General features: G+C 38.5%; 1 protein-coding gene across 3 annotated transcripts in view; it reads left to right on the top strand.

Annotated features, from left to right (window-relative positions):
* sema3aa (sema domain, immunoglobulin domain (Ig), short basic domain, secreted, (semaphorin) 3Aa) overlaps nt 1-26794 on the top strand; it is a 186612-nt gene that overhangs the window by 153159 nt on the left and 6659 nt on the right. For all 3 annotated transcript variants that reach the window (XM_062064871.1, XM_062064870.1, XM_062064869.1), the window contains 12 exons: nt 937-1097; nt 3218-3280; nt 9855-9974; nt 12886-12976; nt 13040-13159; nt 15755-15897; nt 17440-17554; nt 20736-20805; nt 21971-22115; nt 24078-24297; nt 24373-24464; nt 24539-24580. In XM_062064871.1, coding sequence (XP_061920855.1) covers nt 939-1097; nt 3218-3280; nt 9855-9974; nt 12886-12976; nt 13040-13159; nt 15755-15897; nt 17440-17554; nt 20736-20805; nt 21971-22115; nt 24078-24297; nt 24373-24464; nt 24539-24580 — 1380 coding nt within the window. In that variant the 5' untranslated portion in view covers nt 937-938. The remainder of the gene's footprint in view (nt 1-936; nt 1098-3217; nt 3281-9854; nt 9975-12885; nt 12977-13039; nt 13160-15754; nt 15898-17439; nt 17555-20735; nt 20806-21970; nt 22116-24077; nt 24298-24372; nt 24465-24538; nt 24581-26794) is intronic.

Here is a 26794-nt window from a genome sequence, read left to right as displayed (position 1 = left end):
TAAACTGCCCTCTAAGCATGACATAACTACCACAGAGTCACTTTTACACTTTTCAATCCAATATAGTTAGTTACGCTGCCTGAGGCTGAGCCAATCAGGGGCCACAATAAAGAACGGCATGCCTCTGATTGGTTTGGTCTCATATTGTGGCCAATACTACTGTAGTATTTCTATAATACCTTCCGTTAGCAATGTTTATGCTTGAAATTGCTTAATTTAGGCCATAAATTCAGAGAGTATTTTCGATTTAAAATAAAACTCCCCCAGAAATATACCATAGAGTGAAGACGCAAACTTGAAAACTGTGCATGTATTTGCTATAAAATGCAATTAATACGTGATATACCATCACAAAATAAAGTTTTATGAAGCATTCACAAAATTAATATCAATCCTTGCAATGTTGAAATGTAGTACTGCAAGTACTTCAAGAGGTGTGGTGTAAAAGGTTAAAGATACACACTACGTGAATGTAGTTTGTTTTCCGATTAATTTAGTTTCCACATGATTCTTTGTTAATACAATAATGTGCAGGCTTAGTGAGCCTCATCTTTTCTAATTAAATGTCAATTAGGGGCCACATGCTGTGCACGAGCTGCACTTGTACTGTCACGCTCGGATGGGCAAAGCTGTGTTTAAGACGCGCACACATTCAGTCATGCTTCCCTTTGTCTTCATTTACATAATAAGACACACGCATGCACGCACACACACACACATACTCACAAGGATGCAGCATGAATTATTCAGCCAATCACACAGATGAACAGACTGGCGCCGCGCGTGTCCCTGATTGGGACGTGCTGTGTTCACTGTGCATGTCTCACGCTACACCTGTCTGATCTGTGTGTAAAAAAAAAAAAAAAAAAACGCAAGGAGAAGCGAAATAAAACAAAACCGTTTTTGGGAATTTAAGATCATATTTTGTCATTTCAGAGATGCTCGAGTCCAGCAACCTGGTCAACTTCGGCGGCGTTGCTAACAGTTCTGGCTACGACACCTTCCTCCTGGACGAGGAGCGAGGACGACTCCTGGTGGGCGCCGAGGACCACGTCTTCTCCTTTGACCTGGTCAACATCAACAGGGACCACAAACAGGTAAAACCAAACAGCTGCGCTTTAAGTTGAGGCATCTTCTTCTTCTTCATCAGGACTGTCCATACTTTCATCAGTCCATCCTTTTGACCAGATACATCCTCTTCTAGCAGACAATGCGGCCACTTTCTGGCCTGCAGGCTGCAGAAAGATTGAAAAAATCACAGTCCCTGTGCAGACTCAAGCTACTTCTTTCACTGTCTGTCCTCATCTCGGCATCATTTCAATGAAAAAGCAGTGATTAATCTCCAAACATGCAAAGTAGGCAGCCTGACATTTGCAATGCAGATTCTCGACTGAGCTGATCTCCAGGATACAAGACTAGAAATAAGCGATGGTGACACGTTCACACATGGACATGACTAAGAATTGTCTTCTAGGAATTGCAAGTGAATGCAAAAACCACTGATAAAACATCACAGCACATCATATTAAACCGAAGATATTGCACAAATAAGCCCTCTACTAGCCGTGAGCAGCATAGGAGAAGGTATGCTTTGGGGCAACATCTGTGGATATTTATTACCATTTCACCCTTAGCAGCATTTTGTAGACTAAAATGTGTTTTTATTGCCAATTTGTGTTTTCTGCTTCCGTTTTGAATTAAATGAATGTGTTCATTCATAATAGAAAGTATGGTAATGCACGAGATCAGTGGTCACCAACCTTTTCAAGCCCAAGATCCCTGGTCTCAGCCAAAAACCAAAGCAAGATCTACCCCTGCGTCAACTATGTTTTATATACATCCATTCATCCATTTTCTACCGCTTGTCCCTTTCGGGGTCGCGGGGGGTGCTGGAGCCTATCTCAGCTGCATTCGGGCGGTAGGCGGGCTACACCCTTGACAAAGTCGCCACCTCATCACAGGGCCAACACAGACAGACAACATTCACACTCACATTCACACACTAGGGCCAATTTAGTGTTGCCAATCAACCTATCCCCAGGTGCATGTCTTTGGAGGTGGGAGGAAGCCGGAGTACCCGGAGGGAACCCACGCAGTCACGGGGAGAACATGCAAACTCCACAGAGAACCCAGGACCTTCGTATTGTGAGGCACATGCACTAACCCCTGTTCCACCGTGCTGCCCTCTATATATACAGTATATATATTAGGGCTGTCAAAGTTAACGCGATAATAACGTGTTACCATACATTTCAATAACGGCGCAATTTTTTTTATCCGCCGATTAACGCAAACACTTTCTTTTTGAGCCTCGAGCCGTGCTGTCGCGGGGGAACTTGTTTGCAGTTCAGGACGCCCCTTCTGGTGATCTGTGGTTCCATGTGCTGTGGTCAAGATGCTTTGGAAAACATGCCAGCATACATGTGATACAGATATTCCCAAGCTTTGTAATCAGTAGACAAATGACTTTCATAATTAGTTGCAAAATTGAAAGTTTGATTAAAATAAATAATTTCACCAAAAACATTTTTGCTTAGTGCCCTAAATAAGGCTGGGGTGGCCCTGCTAGCGCCAGTGCTAAGAAGACAGTTCGCCTTCCTGGTAAAATATGACAAAAAGGGTATTCCAAAGTGTACAGGTACCATTTGCCCACCCGTGACCCCACATTGTAGAAAGAAGATTTCCCCTGCAACCCATTACCACAAATAGATTGTTCTGTAGTTATGTAGGAAACAGCATTCCAAAGTAGAAGAGTTCCACCTTCATGTGGGATTTCTACATAATTGTATGCAAACATGTGCTATTTATAAAAAATGTTTATATCTTTCTTACGGATTTCATTTGGTGTGACTCCAGCGTGCACATATGGATTTGCCAAAAAAGAGTTTGAATGCATTATTTACATGGACGTGGCGTCTCTTCCAAGGCAAGCGTGCAGTTCGTTCTCACGTCAAGAAAGGCAAAGTGCATCCATATGTTGCGCACAACATGAGAGAAACTTTTTTGAAATGACAAGCACACATAAGAGTGTGTGAAATAACACACACGTTTGATGCAGCGTGCCTTCAGGATCCCAACTATAAAATTATCATCATTTTTCTTTAATTATACAAATGTTGCTTCTCTGTGACTCACAGCCTTCTTGTTTCATGAAACATTCAAATGCTGTCTCTTTCCACTCCGTGTGACTTTGTGTATTTTGTGTGGTTTTGCATAGATCGCGTGGCCCGCCACCCCCTCCAAGCGCGATGAGTGCAAGTGGGCGGGGAAGGACTTCTGGGTAAGTTTTGCTTTTTTTTAGGCTGGCTGAAATGATATGTCTGCTTAACGATGACACTCCTTGTCTCTTAAATGCTTCATTTTGGAATGAAATTCATCACATTTTAAAGAACGGTATTTTCCAGACTATAGAGCGCACCAATATTTAAGCCGCACTCATCAAATTTGAGAAGAAATAAATATTTTTACATACAGTATATTAGCCGTACTGGACTACAAGCTGCAGGTACAGTATTTACCAGTACGAAACATTTTGCAAATGTTTATTTACATACCTTAATTTTTTCCAAACGGTGTCTGTAACACAGCAGTACAACGGCTGATCAAACAAAACAGAAGTCATTGTAATGCGAAAGCTAACTTTGCAATCAACTAAACGGACTCAACAACGCCACGTTGACGTTTTGGTGAATTTACTGAGGAATTTGTGAAACTGAAACAATACAAAGAGAATGCCATTGTAAGTTAATAATATTAACACAGACACTCGTAGACGTGTTAGCATATTATCTAATGCTAACGTTAGATTCATTACAATATGATAACCCTGACAAATAGGCATGAAAACACTCCTACAGACATCACACATGGGACGCTCTAGTAAGTAGGAATTGTTGTTGTCAAATTCTGAAACTTACAAACGTTGCTTAGATTGATATATGAAGAATCCCTTCGAGCAGAAACGCTATGGACAGTTTTACTTTCAGTTGGAGGCAAAAGAGGAAGTACATTTTCAACTCGCAGCACTTGCAGCGAGCGAACTGGTTCAAAAGATGGCGCCGTAGTCCAAACAATAACACACCATTTTAGTCCTGTGCATGGGTTTAATGAAAACTATTGAACACAAAACATTATGGAAATTAGCTGGGAAAAAAAACATCTATAAATTAGCCGCACCTTTTTTTAAGCCACAGGGTTCAAAGTGTAGGAAAAAAAGTAACAGCTTATTACCCGGAATTTACGGTATCTTGTAAAACATGCAAACTTTCCTTGGAGTGATGAATGATGAATCCTTTTGAGCAAAAACGCTATGGATGAATACTTCCGGTTCAAGGCACGAAACAGGCAGTACATTTTCAACCTGCAGCACCTGCAGTGAGCGAACTCGTCCAAAAGATGGCGCCATAGCACAAACAATGACACACCTTTCCAGTGTCTCCGTCAGTATAATATGAAAACTATTGGTTGTATACAAAACAATATGGTCGTTAGCGAAAACAATTTAATAAAATAAATGAGTCGCTCCGCTTTATAAGCTGCAGGGTTCAAAGCATGGAAGTAGCGGTTTATAGTTCGGAAAATACGGTATACTACATTAACGACACAACTAGATGAGACGCAATACAATCAGGGAGTGAGATATTCGCTAATAAAATTGGACTGAATCAGGGCCCTAAGCAGAATTTTCTATATGGAACACTGATTCTTAGCATTCGGTCTGCGGAGAATAAGACGACTCCGCTGTTTTCTAGTATTCTTCTGAATTCTGTAGTTGGACATTTTTCAAGGAGACTCTTAACATAAAAGTTGTACACTATGGTGTACAACAAATCTTTTTCAGGCAAAACATGCTTAAAAAGCATGTATTTACATAAAAAAGGCTTTATTGTATGGATGCATCATTCATTTTAACTGCAATTAAAGGCGCAATTTGTTAGTGTAAAACAACATATATTGGAATATAAAGAGGGCATTGCACGTGTACTTTGTATTTATGCATTGACTTTATTATCTATGCATGTTTTAAGTGGGAGTGTGTTAATCGACTCTGGCCCTCGCTTTTGTTTGCGTGGTAGTCAATGCGATCTCAATTTCACGCCTGGATGCGTGCGGAGGGCAGCGGCGTTTTAAGGATTATCCAGCATTACATTTGTGCGACGCAGTGTTTAAAGAAGAAAATAAAAACTGTGTCCCCTTGAGAGTGAGCCAGTGAGAGCAGATGGAGGGGAACACACAGCCCAGGCTTTGATTGGGACAATGCTCCAACTTTCCAAAACATTCCTGCAGAAGCACGATTTACAGCAGGCGACGCTTCATATGCAGCAGCTGCGAAATGCGAAGGAGGTTGCGTGAGGTCTAAGATTGAATCAGCTCATCCTAATATATGCAAACTTTTCGTGTACAGTGGACATAAAAATGGCTTTCACCGAATAAAAAAAAAAGAAATTAGGATTAATCTTTTCCAGGAGCATTAGCATAGTTAACTATCTTGTACTGTAAATTAAAAAATACATCATATAAATACATGTTTTAAATGATAATACAATCAAACATGTAGCAAAACTTCACTTTTTGCCGTTTTCTTTTTCATTTTTACCATTTAGCGTGTCATCACTGATGTCAAAAAGAGCCTTAAAAAAGCAAAAACATTGATGCTAAATTACTTTGGATTGCCTTGCACTTTTGAGACATCTTTTCTTTGTCCCCTCCAGCTGTTTTGCCATGAAATATAATGGAAGTAGTGTATTACGTACAACTGTCAAAGTTACGCCTTAAAGGCCTACTGAAACCCACTACTACCGACCACGCAGTCTGATAGTTTATACATCAATGATGAAATCTTAACATTGCAACACATGCCAATACGGCCGGGTTAACTTATAAAGTGCAATTTTAAATTTCCCGCTAAACTTCCGGTTGAAAACGCCTTTGGATGATGACGTATGCGCGTGACGTAGCCAGTGAAACAGAAGTATCGGTACCCCATTGAATCCAATACAAAATAGCTCTCTTTTCATCTCATAATTCCACAGTATTCTGCACATCTGTGTTGGTGAATCTTTTGCAATTTGTTTAATGAACAATGGAGACTGCAAAGAAGAAAGTTGTAGGTGGGATCGGTGTATTAGCGGCGGACTACAACAACACAACCAGGAAGACAGAGATGGATAGCAGACGCGTTCGCCGCCGAACTCACCTTAACTTCCTCCGTCTCTCCGACCGCATCTGTGATCGGGTGAAGTCCTTCGTCGCACCGTCGATCGCTGGAATGCAGGTGAGCACGGGTGTTGATGAGCAGATGAGGGCTGGCTGGCGTAGGTGGATAGCTAATGTTTTTAGCATAGCTCTGTGAGGTACGGTTGCTAAGTTAGCTTCAATGGCGTCGTTAGCAACAACATTGTTAACCTTCGCCAGGCTGGAAAGCATTAACCGTGTATTTACATGTCCCCGGTTTAATAGTATTGTTGATCTTCTGTCTATCCTTCCAGTCAGGGATTTATTTATTTTGTTTCTATATGCAGTTAAGCACGATGCTATCACGTTAGCTCCGTAGCTAAAGTGTTTCGTCGATGTATTGTCATGGAGATAAAAGTCACTGTGAATGTCCATTTCGCGTTCTCGACTCTCATTTTCAAGAGGATATAGTATCCGAGGTGGTTTAAAATACAAATCCGTGATCCACAATAGAAAAAGGAGAGAGTGTGGAATCCAATGAGCCAGCTTGTACCTAAGTTACGGTCAGAGCGAAAAAAGATATGTCTTGCACTGCATTCTAGTCATTCACTCTAACGATCCTCATCCACGAATCTTTCATCCTCGCTCAAATTAATGGGGTAATCGTCGCTTTCTCGGTCCGAATCGCTCTAGCTGCATTGTAAACAATAGGAAAATGTGAGGAGCCTTTCAATTGACTACGTCACGATACTTCCGGTAGGGGCAAGGCTTTTTTTATCAGATACCAAAAGTTGTGATCTTTATCATCGTTGTTCTCTACTAAATCCTTTCAGCAAAAATATGGCAATATCGCGAAATGATCAAGTATGACACATAGAATGGATCTGCTATCCCCGTTTGAATAAAAAAAATTCATGTCAGTAGGCCTTTAACTCATGTGAATAATCACAGAACCCCATCGCATTAAACATGTATGCACACAGATTAATCGCGCAATTTATTTTGAGCATACATGCTTCTTTACCTCAACCGCTGAAGGGTATGTACAACAGGTGAAGCAGGTTGTTATGCGGTCAGTGATCAGGTCAATGCATACCTGTACGACAGTGCAAAGATGAGTGAAGGGACTGCGACTGGTGTGCTCGCTGGAAAATTTCACTCCAAAATAAGCCCCTATAGTACTTAACTTTTAGAAGGTTCCGAACAAAAAAATTACATGTATTTAAGAAAATTATTCTAAAAATGTTCCTGTATGACAATCTGTCAATAAAATTGCATTTGTGGACTTTTTTATTGTCATTTTTAAAATTCTGCATGCTAATAACTTCCTACAACTATTCAAAATGGAAAAGTTTAATATTCAGTTTTTTTTGTTTGTTTGACAGCACTACGATTAAGTATTTTTGTGATATATTTTTCAAGCTTGTTTTAAGACACAATTGCTATTCTAATACAGTGGAACCTCAAATTAGGAACCCCTCTATTTTTGTCATTCGTCATTTTTTTTACTTTATTATTTGCAAACATTTACATTACAAACTTTTAGAGCACACCAAACAAATATACCTTGATGTGCGACCCATGTCTCTGTGTACGAACTATTCATTAATTCGTTTTGTGTTCCGCTGGCAGCCATTTTGTGCTTGCTCGTATTGAAGAGATTGTGAAAGCCGGCATAGTACCACAGCAAGTTTTCAATTGTGATGAGAACGGACTTTTCTGGAAAGAGATGCCAAATCTAACTTATTTCACAGCGGAAGGGAAGACTCTTCCAAGAGAACGCACACACACACGGCCCCTCCCCCTGCCCCATTGCTTCCCCCCCTCTGTCTGCTCCTTTCTCTTGTCTTGTGAGCTTCTCCTCTGCCATATTAATGTACTGTAAGTGGATTTTACTTTTTAAAATGTTTATTATTGTAGCAATATTGTTGTTATAGTAAAGGATTGTTTTTATTTATGATCGTTTATGAGGGCACCAAAGAGACTTCTTTGTGTGAGCGAGTTGGCAGAGCAGCACATAAAGGGGACACTTGAGCTTGTCGTTGTTGTTTTGCCTTGTTAGAAAAGTAAAAGTTTATCCATCACCTCTTTGTTACGTTTGTTTCATATAAAGCACTGTATATCACTTTATATCGTGTTGAAAGTGTACAAACCTTAACCATAATAGGGGCTTTTGTCAAGGCTGGAAACATTTATTCATATTTACATTGTTTCTTAAGGAAAAGTTTGCTTCACTATACAAACTTTTTGATTTACAAACCATGTTAAAGAACCAATTAAAGTCGTAAATCGAGGTTCCACTTTATTTTATTAATCCTGCTGACACTATGTTTATTTGTTTTATGTGTGTACAGCACTGGGGTTGTTTTTAAATGTGCTATTAAAGTTAATAAACTGAACTGAACCAGAGTAACATTTTATCTTAGGCAATTATCATGTCATATTGTTGAAAAACAATGAAACGGGTTGAAAAACTTCACTTTTGTTCTATCATTAGGATTGTGATTAGTGGCCCTACCTGAGATGTTTTTGGCTTTTTTTTAAAAGCCAAAGAAAAAGCTAAGAACAATTTTGCCAAGTTGATTTGGCTCATCTGCCCCTATTTCCCGTTTTTTCGCTCAGGTTGTGACTTGTCATGTCGTTTATGATTTAATTTGACTTTTTAGTGTGCGACCACCAAACCGTCTATCTGCATGTCCATCTTAAAGACTACCATTGATTTTTAACTCACAATAACTCATTTGGCCAACTTTTGGAGAGCTGGGAGGAGGTTTTGACGTGAGAGTAATGTCGAGAATGTGTTCCTGCAATAATGCCCTGGGAAAGACACGGGGTAAAGTCATTAAGTGCATGCAGCGTTGTACAGACACGCATGTACTGTGTATTTATGTATATTGTTATATAAGTGTGTGTGAATATATGCAGGGCTGAGGTCAGCCGCAATACATCATGTGAGAACTCAACATCAGTCTTCTGGGTGAACTGTGAGAATGTTTAGCACGCCATTCGGTAGTCAACATGTCAATGGATCGAAAGTAAAAAAAATGTATATATATATATTGGAGTTCTACGAAGATAAACGACTGTTATTTAGCTGTTAGCTAGCCGGGTGCTTTCCAACGCTAACATATTCTGTCCGTCAAAAGTCTGCGGTTCAAAGCGTTCTGTCTCCATTGTTTAATCAAAGCATATTTCTGCACATTTCCCCCTTAAGGGTTTTAGGTATGCTTTCAAACAAAAAGAATGAGGTCTGTGGTCAGATTTTGTTACTGTTGCTATGTTCACACTAAGCTAAGGGGACTTTCTGCTGGCTCCGGCTTTGTATTTAAATTACAGCTGTTAGATGTTCATAAGACTCTTATTTGTTTACATTAATAATTGGGAAAACTTAAATTCAGTCTACTTAACACATGCGCTGCGCTAAACAGCCTTGCTTCATTTGGGACCATTGGGACTTGTGCTTTAGTTTTAGCGCCAAGCCAAACACTTACAGCAAACGGAACATTCAAGACATTCACATGATTTAAAAAGAGCTTAAGGATATTTTTGCTTTCTTTCCAAACTAAGTGGAACGTTTAAACTTTCAATCATGCTTACCTTAGTAAGGTACCTTAGTATTTTCATTACACTTTATGGACTTTTTTTGCTTAAAAAAGTTTCTTGTTTCTTTTCTCTTCCAGAAAGAGTGTTCCAACGTCATCCGTGTGCTCCAACCCTACAACCAGACCCACCTGTACATCTGCGGCACCGGGGCTTTCCATCCCATCTGTGCTTACCTGGAAATGGGCAAGAGAGCCGAGGTAGCGCGTATAAAAGACACACAACACACCCATGTATTTCTGCATGCGTTACAATTTTGATGTGACATTGATAGATTCATTAATGATGCGCCTTGTTTGCTCTAATCAGTCCTTCCAGGATGTCATGATCACGGTGATTCAAGCATTTTCAACCAATTCTTGCAAATTATGTGCAGCTTTGCAATTTCCCTGCGCATTTTGCCCAATCTTTTGTCATTTTTGTTAACAGAATTTGTCTGGAAGCGGCGTTTAAACGCGCATGTCAACTGTCTAATCTGTTTGATTCTTGTGTAGACCAAGCAGGAACAACAATGTATAACAATATATCAACTCTTTATTGATCAAACAATACAATTGTTATGGCCGTGTGGAGCTCAGACCTACTCCCTGTTCTTGTCTACAGTGCTAAGCCTTCTTGTTAAGGTAGTATATATTCAGTAATATATTTACTTCCTAGTTTACATGTATTTACATATTTAATTAACATTTATTTATCCAGGAAAATATATTTACATTTGTAATGTTGACCAAGCAAAGAGATGTCGATGTGTGATGATAATCTCTCATTCTCTCCCATTTACCAACAATAATTAACGCTATAGATCGCTCTCGACAGTTCACAAATTCTCCTAATGTGTGGGGGTAAATGTGTTGGAACATAAATGAATGTTTAGGATGAACAAACACTTTTCAAGTGTAAAACACAAATGGAAAATGTTTGCAACTTGTGGAAGACAATAAGGAAGCGTTTAGTGGTGTGTCTTTCTGTAATCAAATTATTACTAGGGCTGTAAAACTATTAAAATATTTATTCGCGATTAAGCAACGTTTGTTCATAACTAACTCAAAATTGATTATGATAAATTGCAGACAGCTATCATTTTTTGTCATTAAAAAGTTTACCCTAGACAAATATTTTTCAAGTTTTTATTACCATGACTGGACAATTAGTTTGCTTTAATTAAATGTTTTTTTAAACATTATACATTTTTAAACAGCTCAACACATAAAGGATATAAACACGCGTTTAATGACAATATAAAAAAATTACCTGCAGTGTGTTGGTGTCTTGCCAGATTTTGTATTTTGTAAAATTCGGAATTTGTATTCCTGCTGTAGGAGCACTTACGTTCCGTAGAGAGGAGCCACACTTCTATATTTAGATACCAGTTTCAAGCAATGAATAACATACAATGTGGATTGTTACGATCATTCTTTGATTGCCAAAGATGTTTGGTAATGTAATCTGTGATATTTTTAACTGAATAAATGCTTTTGATATTCTGTACATTACATGTTGTACAAGTTAATGGTAGTCATATCTCTGCATGACAATGTCTTAACCTTCTCTATTTATTAAAAAAAAAATATTCAGCCTGCTAAACATTCTGTAATTGCAAATCAATCAGAACAGGTTATAAAATACTATACACAATATTCCAATCTGCCAGAAAACATTTAATTAGGTAGAAATATCACATATTACATTACAAAACATATTTGACAAAGCATAATTATAATTTAAGACGATTTCAAATTTTTTATTTTTTTGGTAGTTAGACCGGATGTGACGCGCATCGCTGTTATTGTGAAGCCGGAAGTGTGTAATTGGTATAAGTGTCTTGACATACTTTGCCGAAAGTCTCCGATAAAAGTGACTCTAGACTTCCTCTCTACCGTCTTTTTATCTGCTGAGCTTTTATGCCACCATACTAAAGCAGATCGAGTAACAATCTACATTTTATGTTTTTAATGCACTCGGCTGTAATGTAAACACATGAAGCTCTATCTCTACAAGCAGTAAAGGCGCCAGCCGGCGTTCGTTCCATTGATGTCGTCTCACAGCGATTGAAGATAAAATAGTCTCGTCTGGTCCGGAGAACGACTTGCAATGGCTTTGGACCTGAGATTTCCTTAAGGTCCCCTTTCTTTGTGTATTTCTGCTCGCTATTCTCGAGCTTGTTGCTCAGCAGTAACTGGACGCCATTACCTTTCTCTACGCTACGGATCAGACCGAGGGTCGGCGTGGCGAAGTTGGTAGAGTGGCGAAGTTGGTAGAGTGGCTGTGCCAGCAATCGGAGTGTTGCTGGTTACCGGGGTTCAATTCCCACCTTCTACCTTCCTAGTCACGTCCGTTGTGTCCTTGGGCAAGACACTTCACCCTTTGCCTCTGATGGCTGCTGGTTAGCGCCTTGCATGGCAGCTCCCGCCATCAGTGTGTGAATGTGTGTGTGAATGGGTAAATGTGGAAATAGTGTCAAAGCGCTTTGAGTACCTTGAAGGTAGAAAAGCGCTATACAAGTATAACCCATTTATCATTTATTTATTAAAAAGGAGTCGGGATGCATGCACGTTTATTGCGCGTTAAAAAAATGATTGCCTTTAAAGGAATTTAGAGTTAACGCGTTATAATCTTGTTAACTTTGACAGCCCTAATTATTACTGTTATTGGTTTTAACAAATTAAAGCAGTACAGTAATTTGATAATGAGCTCTAATTACTGTATGTGCTTTTACTGCCATCTGGTTTCAACTTTTAAGTGTGGTGTGAAACGAGTAAAACATCAACACAGTATTTGTTTTTCCAATATTTGTTGAAATCCTGTGTTTTTTTTCAGTTTACAACAAACACTTTAATATTGACAACAAATTCATAAAATCACAAGTTGATACTATGTTATTGAAAAACTTCAAAATATTGCAACTTTTGCCACAACTTTCTGAAAACCTGCCGCAAATTCAGGCATTTTAGGGCACAACAATTACTGGAAGGAATGTCTAATGCAGAGGTTTTCAAAGTTTAGTTTTGGCCGCAACAATTACTGGAGGGATTGTCTCTAATCAATTGTTGCAGGTGTTTGTTGTACACAAACTCACTCTAAAGCTTGATTTTGACTCTTCCTCACACACAGGACAACATCTTTCGCCTCGCCTCCCATTTCGAGAACGGCCGCGGAAAGAGCCCCTACGATCCCAAAATGCTCTCGGCCTCGATTCTCCTGGGTGAGTCAGGTCCTGCGTTGATAAGTACGAAGCAGGGCCTCTCTAACCATGACTCCTTTGCAGACGGGGAGTTGTACTCAGGCACGTCGGCCGATTTCATGGGCAGGGATTTTGCCATTTTCCGCACCTTGGGCGACCATCACCCCATCAGGACGGAGCAACACGACTCCAGGTGGCTTAATGGTAAGAAACATTGTCTGACGGACTTTGAAGCGCCAAGTCCTCTTCCGGACATCAGATAGTCGGATTAGTGCCATGGTTTTGACCATTCCGGCTATCTTTCAGCATCCTAGCAAGCCACAAAAGGCCCTCCAAGCTTTGCCCACCCCCCTCCTAAACCCCTCCTTCATTTTCTTTCCCACACGACTAATCCACTCTCAGCTGTTTTCCTGTTGTGGAGTCAAATTCCTCTTCTTCCTGCACCACCAGCTTGAAAAATCATACGCATAAGCACTGCTGATGACATGTTAATAAAGCATCCAGACGCTAATCCTCATCCATCTTTCACTCTGAGTTGCATGGATTACTGTTCTGTAGTCTACATTTATCAACATGGGGTTCACTTCAGGAGCACAATTTGGGGGTAAGCATTGGTTCACCGCAGGAACAGGAAATGGAACAACTTACCATATTTGCAGCTATAACGTCTTTCAGCATTTGAGGTAAAAGTTAAGCCAATAACTTGTGTAAGACTGGCTCTTGGGCACTGACCACTACCACAATAAAACTGCGGCCATATGACCGTAAAAAAACATCAAACTATTATCATCTACTTACTCATGTTCACATCGTCATCGGGCGTATATTACAGCTGAGGAGAAGGCACATCTGGGACACAAGCCGATGAAGGATCACCGTTTGCAACACCGACACTCCCAAACTTAAAAAAAAAAAATTCCACAATTAACATTTTGGAGAGCATCATAGGAAAAGGGACTTTTGTGTTTGTGCACGCATTGATAGTTAAGCTGGCTGTTGTTGTGTTGTGTTGTTTGGAATAAAAAAAAGAGATTTTTGAGCCGTTACCCCCTTGTTATATATATATATATATATATATATATATATATATATATATATATATATATATATATATATATATATATATATATATATATATATATATATATACATATACTGTATATATATATATATACATATACTGTATATATATATATATATATATATATACATATACTGTATATATATATATATATATATATATATATATATACTGTATGTATACATATACTGTATAGAAAATGGATGGATTGATGGATGGACATGTGTACATATACATATATATATATATATATATATATATATACTGTATGTATACATATACTGTATAGAAAATGGATGGATTGATGGATGGACATGTGTACATATACATATATATATATATATATATATATATATATATATATATATATATATATATATATATATATATATATATATATATATATATGTGTATAAATATGTATATTACATGTATACATTATAATGTCTTCAAAGTGTGCATCTTTTTTATAAAATAGGAACTTTTGTTGAGGCTACGACACTAGAACCAATTATACCAAGTCAAACTATTTGTGTATTAAACATACTTGGCCAACAAAGCTAATTCTGATTCTGATTCTGATCTTCTCTCTGGAAGACAAAGTTCAAGGTATTTTTTCAAGGTTATTATCATTGTCATCCTCCATATGTTACAATGAAATGACATTTCTCATACCCAGCACATTTATTTTAGCAATGACAGTGCAAGTGACAAGTGCAAGGTAACAGTGATATAACAGTACATAAAGAGTATTAAATAAAATGAGTATAAATCAATGACTAAAATTGTAATTGTTTTTTCCAACATTGTGTAATGTTGGGAGGCAATAGCAAACTCCAGGCTAACAACTTTGACGCATAGTATTTCCAAACTGTGTTTATAAAATAAAGAATAATGCGCGCTCTGTGGTTTAGGAGCATATATTATATACTGTATTAGAATATTAAATCACATTTTGTCTGTAGTTAACTTACAATTATTGTGGTTAATTGCAGATGATTGTCCTTAATAAGTGAACCTCAGACAGATAATTTTCAAGTTCTTAATACTATCAATTTAGGACCGGACAATTTTTTTGCAATATGCAAATGTTTGTTTTGTAAACAAAATGGACACAAACACTCTTTTACACGCTCTCTCACACATTCTTACCACTTCTGACACAGGCTCACTTTAAAAACAAACCTACTATAAATGACTAACCCTGTTAAAAAAGAAATAACGCTCTTACATAAAATTTCCTTTTAGTTTCTAATTACTCGTCGAGACCCGAACTTAATTTATGAAAGTGTGAATTTAACGGCTCATATTCACAACGGGGGAGCGCAAGGCGTTCATGGCCGAGGTCTCACACACGCAGCGGCCCTATAAATCTACTTCCCACTTATGGGCCACACTCCCCCAGCCGCCCTGCTCTTTTCCTCACAGCTACTCCAAATCCTAAACGGTCTTAAGAGGTGTAACACGGCACCGCTTGTTTCACTCCAGCACCGGCTCGTTTTTCCGCTTTCGACTAGAAATATAAACCCCGCTCGGCTTTGATTTCCTCCCTCTCTCAAAGCCCAGACAGGAATTCATTGAGAAGGTACACGGGACAATCAGAACCATGTGTCTGTGAGGGGAGGTGCTTATCTAGGATTTGGACTCCTGAGATAACGTATATAACACCACGAGTGACGTGAAATGGCGCCCTTGTTTTCTTTTTCCACATCATTTAGATCCACGATTCGTCGGGGTGCACCTGATCCCTGAGAGCGACAACCCCGAGGACGACAAGATCTTCCTGTTTTTCAAAGAGAACGCCATGGACGGTGAGCACACGGGCAAGGCCACCATCGCCCGCATTGGACAACTGTGTAAGGTAACAAAAGAAAGCCAAATCCTGTGTCAGTAATGTGTCAAATTTCAACAAACATTTTGTTGTAGTTTGTGACACAATGTGGACATGTTCACTGTGAGTAACTCACTTGTGTTGCCAGCTGTATAGACAATAGTGGTTGTGTTGCCTTATTTTCAATGGATAATACATCCATACAGCTATACAATCTGTACACTGATTACTCTAAAGTCAGTTCCTCAAGGATTTCGCAGGCTTTTTTTGTAATTGTTGCAGCCTAAAATGTCTGAATTTGGGGCCGTTTTTTCTAAAACTTGCGACAAAAGTTTCAAAGTTTTAAAGGTTTTTTTTTTCAATAACATGGAAGCAACTTGTGAGTTAATGAATTTTGTTATCAACTATTGAGGTGTTCTTTGTAACCTTAACCTAAAAAAGCACAGGAAATAAACAAAAATTGGAAAACAAATACAGTATTGATATTTTACTCATTTTATACCGCAAGGCTTTATAGTCGACTCCACTAGCAGTAAAGACACAGAGATAGCTCATTGTCAAATTACTGTACTGTTTTAATTTATTGTAACTAATAATAGTTATATCCATCCATCCATCCATTTTCTACCGCTTGTCCCTCTCAGGGGGGGTGGAGCCTATGCCAGCTGCATTCGGGCGGTAGGCGGGGTACACCCTGGACAAGTTGCCACCTCATCACAGGGCCAACACAGATAGACCAACAACATTCACACTCACAATCACACTTATAAATAATTATAATTACAGAAAGAAACACCACCAAAGGCTTCCTTAATGTCTGCTATGTCGTCCACAAGTTGCAGACACTCTCTTTTGTTTGTTTTACACTTAAAAAATGTGTTTGTCCATGTTAAATATTAATATATGTTCCAACACATTTACTCCCGCGCGTTAGAAGCATTTGTGAACCGTTAAAAGCAATCTATAAAGCTAATTTTTGTTGGTATATGAGAGACGATGAGGGATTATCATCACACTTCAACATCTCTAACATGTAAATGCTGCCTCTTTGCTAAGTCAGCATTACAAATTAAAATATTTTCCTAATTTACTAACGCAGGATACATAAATGCTGGATAAATATTGACATATATGTACACAAAGAAGTGAGGACGCCAGTGTGTTGCTGAATGTTCATATACAACATTACCCAGAAAGCTTAGCACTTTAGACAAGAACAGGAAGTAGGTCTGAGTTATGCTGGAGGATGACAGTTTTGTCGTTTAATCAATAAAGAGTTGATATACTTTTACACATTGTCGTTCTTCCTTCGTCTATTCAAGAAACAAACGTAAGTTTTGATCAGACATTTGACGTGCGCGTTTGAGCAACAAATCGACTGGCGAATATTACCCTAATTGGACAAGATGTGGACACATTTTATATATATAATTCGGGGGATTAGTTGAATTTGCATGAATTGGTGGGATCACAACATTGCGAAATCCTTGAAGGACTGTAATGTATGCTCATCGTTATAATATTGTGAAATCATACGGTCATAAAACTGCTTGGTGCAATGTCATTTTGCAGAACGACATGGGAGGTCACCGCAGTCTGGTCAACAAGTGGACCACCTTCCTCAAGGCCCGCCTCTTGTGTTCCGTGCCGGGGGTCAATGGCATCGACACACACTTCGATGAGCTACGTGAGTGTGTACTGTAGATTCTCAGTCATCCATCCAGGTCATGGGGATCAGCCAAGGTTGAACCGAGGCAACTGGACTTCCAGTGTGTTGAAGACCTTGCACCTTAAACCCGAAAGGCTTCTTCGGGTTTTTCATTTTTGGTGTGGACTTTGCCCTAACATGTGTCTGGTGGGTGTGTTGCCTGAGGATTGTTGTTGCTGTGGCAAGGGATGGTTGGTAAATGGCAAGCAAAGCAACTTTATTTATGGAGCACAATTCTTAGGCAACTGAAAGTGTTTTACAGAAAATTACAGGAAGGCTAAAAATTAAATAATCATAATTCAAATTACAATCATAGAATAAAATCATCATAAAAACCATGATAATTAAAATTAAAATCAAAGAGTGTAGATAAAATACTTTCAGTTGTCATTTGCGCAATGAAATAAAAGTGTTATAGCCTGGGTTTAGAACATTGCCAACGTTGAGGCCTGTCTCAATGAACGTCCTGCAAACCAAACCCCTGGCTTAATTGCACTTTTTTAATCAAACTTGAATTTAATTTGATGCACGTTTTCTAGGGATGTGAATATTTGGACACCTAATTATTTGATCCGATTCCTGGCGTGACGATTTGATTCTGAACGATACTTGATACAACACGGTTCTCGATTCAAACCGATTCTCACAATGTATTATTTACTATTCTGTAATATTTATAATGGAACTTTTTAAAACAGGTTACAGGTTAGAGAAGTTCCTTCTGGTCGTGTGGAGATTGCCTAAAATGTCTTATTTTTCTTTAAAGAAAATGTTTTTTTAAATAGATTTTTGAAAATTACAGATGAAAAAGAATTGCAATTCAGATGTGATTCGATTTTTTTGTGCACCCCTAATATTTTGTACTAAAATGAACTAATGGGAAATAAATTGCTCAATGTATTTTTTCAACAAAATAACACAGTAGTTAAACATAATTTTTTTTTTTTTTTTTTTTTTAAATTTAAATCAACATATTGTGTGAATGTTGTCTGTCTATCTGTGTTGGCCCTGCGATGAGGTGGCGACTTGTCCAGGGTGTACCCCGCCTTCCGCCCGATTGTAGCTGAGATAGGCTCCAGCGACCCCGAAGGGAATAAGCGGTAGAAAATGGATGGCTGGATAGAAAAAACACAAGATACACTTTCAACTAGTGCATCAACCCCCCAAAAAAACCTCCCTCCCCCCTCATTCACACTCATCCACACCCACTCACACAAAAAAGGGGTTGTTTCTTTCTGCTACCAATATTCTGGTTCCCACAACATGAACCACACGTCTGCAGGGGACACAGTCCCTGAAGCACACATGATTGTATGTTAAACATAAATTTGCAAACCTTCCCAACGCAATTCCACCCTGGATTCAAAGCCAGTATGAATGTCTTACAAAACAAGCTCTAACGTAGCGCGCCATAGGCGACAGTAAGAGCACCTGAGGAAATTGACCATTATAGTCCTATCAGTGACAGAGCAGGAAGGGGCTAGGAATATGTTTGGGGTAAATTGTCTTATGAAATGCTGTGTCATTCATTAACTGACATTTTACATGCGCTTTTCATGCAAAACGAGGGCCCACTACAGATCGCGGGGCCGTACGCACAGCGCATTATTTGCGTATAGGGAGGGGGGGGGCATGCGCAGAAATACGTTGTTCGCCTGACTGATGGCAAAATGACTCGTTCGTGGCCTTTCTTCCCATGGAATGAGACAATCTTTGGTGGCAAGATGGCAGGACATTGTTGTAATCAGGGTTTCATTAAAAAACATTCAAAGTCTTTAAATGGATTTTGCAAAACGTAACGCCTTGATTGGCATTAAAAAGCAATAAATATGATGTCCATAGGCATTAAAAAAAGATATACAATTGCAATTGGCAACAAAAAAAAGACAACAAAACAAACCGCCCAACCAGTTTTCCCAATTGGGGTAAAAGACATTGCACTTTAAGTTGTTTATAATTTATTGAAGTGCACTTTTTGCTAACAGCTATTGAGAGCTCATTTTATTTTGATGTGTGTTTATCTATTTAGCATAATTCAATTATTAACCTTCCAATTACATTAGTACAAAATACTACAGTAATGAAAAATATGTTTATTGCGTTTGAAAAGGTTATTTGCATTGTTTTTATTATGTTATGATATTACTGCCTAATTTCACCACCGTTTATGTTTATGACAACTATTCAACATTGTTATTGTTAAATGCTTACAATGTTGTCTATACAGACAATTGTATGCTTTTGACTTTATATAATAACGATCTGCAGTCGGACATGGGCATTACATTGGTTTTAAGTTGCATTAAAAAAGCATGAAATTAGATTTGCTGATACCTGCAGAAACCCTGTCTAATGTAGGCAGACGACCTCTGTTCAGCAACTTAAATGACCTATTTCACTTCTTTTTCCAACCTGAGATCCTCCCCATCCAAAATATGGACATTGTTTCCCTTAAAGAAGCGTCCCTTCTTTTTGAGATGCAAATAAAGGGGTTAGGGTTAGCCTAACCCTCTTATGTTGTGCCATGCGTTTGTTGGTTCAAGTTTATTTTGAACATGTATGCAATTTCAGTATGATACATCACATGTTATCGTTTTTCTTTACAACTCGTCCGAAAAAGAGTAGGAAGAAGCAGAATTTATTTAATCCTACTTGTTTTTTACTTAATAGCAATTTCATTACTAACACATGTTTACGTCCTGTTCTTCGTTTGTACATAGTTGACATCAATGAATTCTGAGTACAACAGTTCTTTACATAAATAGTTAGGTCAGTTATAATTCACATAATGAGATTAACAATATATCATAATTCTTCCTTGTACTTTGTAAACACTTGTAGTTTGAACATGTACTTAATGATGCTTTTAAATTGCTATTTCTTAAAAAGCATTTTAAGGTTTTGTGTAATGGTTGTTTGTCTCAACAAAAGAAAAGAGTCAAGTTGCATCAATTCAACTCGTGCTGGATACGTGTGTGTGTGTGTGTGTGTGTGTGTGTGTGTGTGTGTGTGTGTGTGTGTGTGTGTGTGTGTGTGTGTGTGTGTGTGTGTGTGTGTGTGTGTGTGTGTGTGTGTGTGTGTGTGTGTGTGTGTTCCTTTGTTCAAGTCCTCTCCAACACGCTGTCAAACACCTTCACGCCTCATTGTTTTGTGCTTTCAGAGGATGTGTTCTTGATGAGCTCCAAGGACCCTAAGAATCCGGTCATCTACGCCGTTTTCACCACATCCAGGTACACAACTTGCCGTTGTTGTGTTGTTGTAACCCCCTAACACGGAAAGAAGCAATCATTGTTGTGTTGTTGATTTTGTTGCTGGGAGACCAGTAGGACCTGAAATTGGCTGCACAGACTTATTTCCTGTATTGCAAAAGCACACTCCTGAAGAGTTCTTCCAGCATCCTTTATTACTGTCATTTCCCTGTTGAATTCCCAGACAGCGGCGCCGTCCCTCATCCCATAATCCACTTACAGGTGTCCTACACTGGCCCTGATCCCGGCTTACCTGCGACCTCTTTTTTCATTGGGAACTCCGTTTACGATGGAACGTGATAGTCGCTCTGTGGGGCTCGCAGGGCTTGCTTGCGGTTGCACAGATGGTTGTAATTAATTTGCATGTGGGGAAACAGGAGTTCTCTGCGCGTCCCAACACTTCACCATCAATCAGCCCTAATGGCACGACGTCTTTTATCAGTTTCCTGGCATGTATTCAAGCCAAGAGGTCAGTCCACACACTCTCACACACACACAAAATTCAATTAGGAGGGCATTGGGGAATAAGAGCGCCTTAATTGGTTTTTCTAAGCGGCCAGTTTGCGCGGATGAATAGAGTGCAGCTTCTTTTTAATATGGCTGCCTAATGGCGTGCGGAGACGGATCAATGTTTGATTGTGAAGAGTTTTCTTTTCAAATATCCGCACAAGCAGATGTTCTTCTCAATAAAGATATCGGATGTTAATTGAATTTCTGTTTAATTACCATTTCCAAGCACCGCGCCATTTATCTTCCACGCTTCCCTAATTAGTCGTATTTAACTTGCCATCGTATGCGGCAAGCGAGACAAAGGACGCCCTGAACCTTTCTTGCCACGAGCGCCATCTGCCAATCGACATAAAACTGATGGACGTCCGTGCCTGCTCGGCCAGCTCACCATGTCCACAGGAATAGCTCCTGGAATATTCCTCGGCATCCTCTCTGCTTTCATGCTGCCTCCTGGATGACCTCAAATGTGGCGTAAATATGGAAGATTGATTCATCTTGCAGGTTCCTAGCCAAAATTCCTGTCAGGAAAAATAAAACCTGGAAACAATCAGCGACGTTGCGATCACTTGCTCGTGTTATTTTCCTCCCTCTCTCATGTTCTCACTCGTCGTTTCTTCTCCTTCCTCTTAACCCCCAGCAACATCTTTAAAGGCTCGGCGGTGTGCATGTACAACATGGCCGACATCAGAAGGGTTTTCCTGGGTCCTTACGCCCACAGGGACGGACCCAACTACCAGTGGGTGCCCTTCCAAGGCAGGGTGCCTTACCCACGACCTGGAACTGTAAGTGGAGACATTTCTTGGTTATTCATGATTCCTGTTATGTACATGTCAGAGCAACTGTAACTCCTAATGCTCAGACATTATCAGCCAATCAGAGGCCTGAAGTAATATAACCACAATAATACCAGCCAAGAAACAATTTTTAGTTGGGGTGTCGCGATGCAACTTATTCCCTTCTGATACTGGAGCCTTGACTACTGGCGGATATCGATATTAATCCGATAAGATACCAGCACAAATCATAGTACATATTTTTATTATATTGTAGTGTGGAATGTTAGTAAAGGCTTGATGAAGTGAAATTACTCAGAGAAAAAATAGTAGGTATGACAAACACTAACCTTTTGCCAGATTTATGCTTTTAAAGTGGAGCGGTAATTGTGTTTTGACCACACCTAGTGGCCACAATAATTCATTAAGTTAGGCTCATAATGCAGTAAGTTGAATGATGCGGACACGTTTGTTACTGGATACTTTTGAATACGCTTCGGCCTTGAAGACTTTGTATGTGTAAGTCATTTGCAACTATAATTATTTCATACTTGTTTATATCGACAAAAGTGCTGTTTTAAACTGCAATATTGTTCAATGAAGGTTGTCGGCTATTGTGTGCTTAGTTGTTCTGTAGCTGCTTGCTCATAGCTTACAATGTTTGCCTTTTGTAAATGTTTTGAGTAAAATACAAGAAAATACCACTTTTTGTGTGCTTATTGGAAGATATTTAGATGTTAACTGGCGGTCCAGCTTTGCACAAGTTTTGGATGCAACCCTAAATAATTGCTTGGTTTTTATATCGGACTGATATACTGCGATATCAATATCAAATCGGGACAGCCCTAATTTTCAGTGATCTAAAACTTTCAATACAGTGGTACTTCGGTTTTTGTCGATGATACGCTCCAAACGCTATATGAAAACTGAAGCAAGTTTTCCCATAGTAAATAAATATTACATTCAGTTAATCTGTTGCAGACAATCAAACATATGAACACAAACATATTGTATAGGAAATAATTAATAATTAAGTTTTACATGTGGAAGACAATGTATAATACTTACAAATGTATACGTTTGAAACGGATACGTATGAACTGGATAAATGATAATTTAACAGTTTCATTGATATTAATATGATAATAAAAATAATAATAATCACACGGTATGCGACAATAAGGACAAAAAAAGTCATAATATATTTGAGTTAAACGATTAAAATACTTACCGTATTTTTCGGACTATAAGTCGCAGTTTTTTTCATAGTTTGGCCGGGGGTGCGACTTATACTCAGGAGCGACTTATGTGTGAAATTATTAACACATTTCCATAAAATATCAAATAATATTATTTAGCTCATTCACGTAAGAGACTAGACGTATAAGATTTCATGGGATTTAGCGATTAGGAGTGACAGATTGTTTGGTAAACGTATAGCATGTTCTATATGTTATAGTTATTTGAATGACTCTTACCATAATATGTTACGTTAACATACCAGGCACGTTCTCAGTTGGTTATTTATGCGTCATAAAACGTACACTTATTCAGCCTGTTGTTCACTATTCTTTATTTATTTTAAATTGCCTTTCAAACGTCTATTCTTGGTGTTGGGTTTTATCAAATAAATTTCACCAAAAAATGCGACTTATACTCCAGTGCGACTTATATATGTTTTTTTTTCCTTCTTTATTATGCATTTTCGGCAGGTGCGACTTATACTCCGGTGCGATTAATACTCCGAAAAATACGGTAATCGTAATTATTCGTGTTTTGTCCGTAGTCAACTTTCTTTGGGCTCACGATTATTTTGCAGTCATACTCAATAAAAAAAACACAGCAAGAGTCACCAACACGTATTTTCGTCCAAAAAAATGTGGTGTCTAAAAACTGAGGTTCCATCGAAAAATATATGTTTTTATGTCGGAGACACATACCTTAATTTACCACCTGTGTCTCCCCCCCCAGTGTCCGAGCAAGACTTTTGGTGGTTTCGACTCCACTAAAGACCTCCCAGATGACGTCATCACTTTCGCCAGGGGCCACCCGGCCATGTACAACCCAGTGCACCCCATCGGCGGGCGTCCCATCATGGTGCGCACGGACGTGGACTACCAGTTCTCCCAGCTGGTGGTGGACCGAGTGGAGGCCGAGGACGGGCAGTACGACGTGATGTTCATCGGCACAGGTTTTTGCGGGGAGAACGACTAAGAATGTGTAGAATTAGTGGTGATGATGATGATGATATTTATGGTTGTTGTAGATGTGGGCACGGTGCTGAAGGTGGTGACCATCCCCAGAGAGAGCTGGCATAACCTGGAGGAGGTAGTGTTGGAGGAAATGACTGTCTTCAGGGTAAGTCATCATTAAAAAGGTATCAATAGTAAACACTAATGATGAGTCTTATAATTAAGGTTGTTTTCATGCAGGAGCCAACTACAATCACTGCAATGGAGCTGTCAACCAAACAGGTAAGCATATTTTTTGTTATAGCCAGACTGTTTTTTTTTTTTTTTAAATTGGAATCAAGCAATAATTAAAAATATTTTTTTATAAAATAGTAATCCCTTGTTTATCGCTGTTAATCTTTTTCGGGCCTGACTGTGATACAGTGAATGAATTTCCGCAAAGTAGGAATCATCATTTATAAAAAAATATGAAAAGTTGTTTATACCTTTCTAAATATGTTTTTAACATTATGAGAGCCCTCCAGACACGAAATAACACCCTTTAGTCACCTTTACATTCTTTTAATTCAATATAGCAATGCTGCCTGAAGCTGACCCACTCAGTGGTCACAATACTTAAAAGCGTGCTCTGATTGGTTTGCTCTCATTTATTGACCAATACTATTATAGTTGTATGCTTCAAAGAGCTTTATTAAAGCCTACAATACAAAAAATAGGTTAAATATATAAAAAGATCAAATCTGCGATATGGTGAAGCCGCAAACCTTGAAGGGACGACTGTAACGTAATTTTTTAATTGTATTAATTGTTGGAAGTGCATGAGAAAGTGTAAAGAAAAACTCTCTTTGTCTGCATGCACAGCACAATGGCGATAGAACCAATGTTATAACAACGGTAAAGAGCAAACTGCTTAGTCAGCATGAATGAGTTCATGGTAAACAACAATACACATGAGTTTCATGCAGTGCTTCTCAATTATTTTCTGCTACGCTAAGAAAACATTCCCCCCCTCTCCGCCGCGACTATAAATAGTATAATTTGTCTATAAATTGGTGATAAGTACACTTCTGCATAAAATTGTATACTTATTAATTGTAAAGAAATAAATATAGATCAACTGACAACAAACAATATTAGTATTAACATTGTTTTTTAGACTGTAACAGAAAAGATTTCAAGTTCATCAATTTGCCTGAAATAAAAATAAGTGTACCCTTATTTAATCTATAAACATTTTTTGACCAACTTAAGCCATTTGAACTGAAAAATTTAATTAAATAAACTCAATAAATAACAATACATTCAAATTCATCAGCAACATTAACTCAAAATATATAAAACAAATAAACCATTTTTGCAATTTTTTTAATCAAAATGAGGAAGTCAGGAATAAAATCTACAATGACCCCAATTTTTTAGTGCACAGCTTTTCGAAGCAGGGTTTGAAGCACAATACTGCATGATACTGATAAAGCATGTTCCCCGGGGTCACACTGCACCCCGCCAAAGCTGAGTAGGAAAATTTTAAAGCGCATTTAGAGCTAGATAAAGCTGCCCATGTTACTCCAAATGCAGCTACTGCCATCTTGTAAAGTTATTAGAGCAGCTACTTAATGGGGTTGCCTAGAGCCACAGTTGATGATGTGCAATGATGTTTGACTCTAATTACAGTGTAGAAAATCTCAGTTGCCAGTTTTTCACTGTAAAATTTACAGTTGTTTTTACACAGATTTACTGTAAATAGAAATACTGTACCATTGTTATTTTTATGGCAACATTTGGGTAGCTGAGCTGCCAGTTTTTTACTGTAAAATTTACAATTGTTGGTATTAAAGTGCATTACTATTCATTTAAAAACGGTAACACTTTTACTCTTACAGTAGAATTCTGAGACTGAACTGCCAGTTTTCTCCCAGTAAAATCTACTGACTGGTTATTTGCTTTGGTCAGCCACAACATTAGGTACACTAGCATAGTAAAAGTTTGAAACAATAAAAATCAATTGATTGATTGAGACTTTTATTAGTAGGTTGCACAGTGAAGTACATATTCCGTACAATTGACCACTAAATGGTAACACCCGAATAAGTTTTTCAACTTGTTTAAGTCGGGGTCCACTTAAATTGATTCATGATACAGATATATACTATCATATATACTATCATCATAATACAGTCATCACACAAGATAATCACATTGAATTATTTACATTATTTACAATCAGGGGTGTGGGGGGGGGGGGGTATGGACATCAAGTAGTGGACATAGAGAGAGAGAGAGAGAGAGATCAGAAGGCATAAGAAAAAGAAAAAGTATCTGCATTTGATTGTTTACATTTGATTATTAGCAATCCGGGGAGGGTGTTAGTTTAGGGTTGTAGCTGCCTGGAGGTGAACTTTTATTGCGGTTTTGAAGGAGGATAGAGATGCCCTTTCTTTTATACCTGTTGGGAGCGCATTCCACATTGATGTGGCATAGAAAGAGAATGAGTTAAGA

The sequence above is a fragment of the Entelurus aequoreus genome, linkage group LG12 (genome assembly GCF_033978785.1).
Source record: "Entelurus aequoreus isolate RoL-2023_Sb linkage group LG12, RoL_Eaeq_v1.1, whole genome shotgun sequence".
Classification (NCBI taxonomy): Eukaryota; Metazoa; Chordata; class Actinopteri; order Syngnathiformes; family Syngnathidae; genus Entelurus; species Entelurus aequoreus.
The sequence above is the reverse complement of the archived record's forward strand: the minus strand, read 5'-3'. Positions and strand labels throughout refer to the sequence as shown.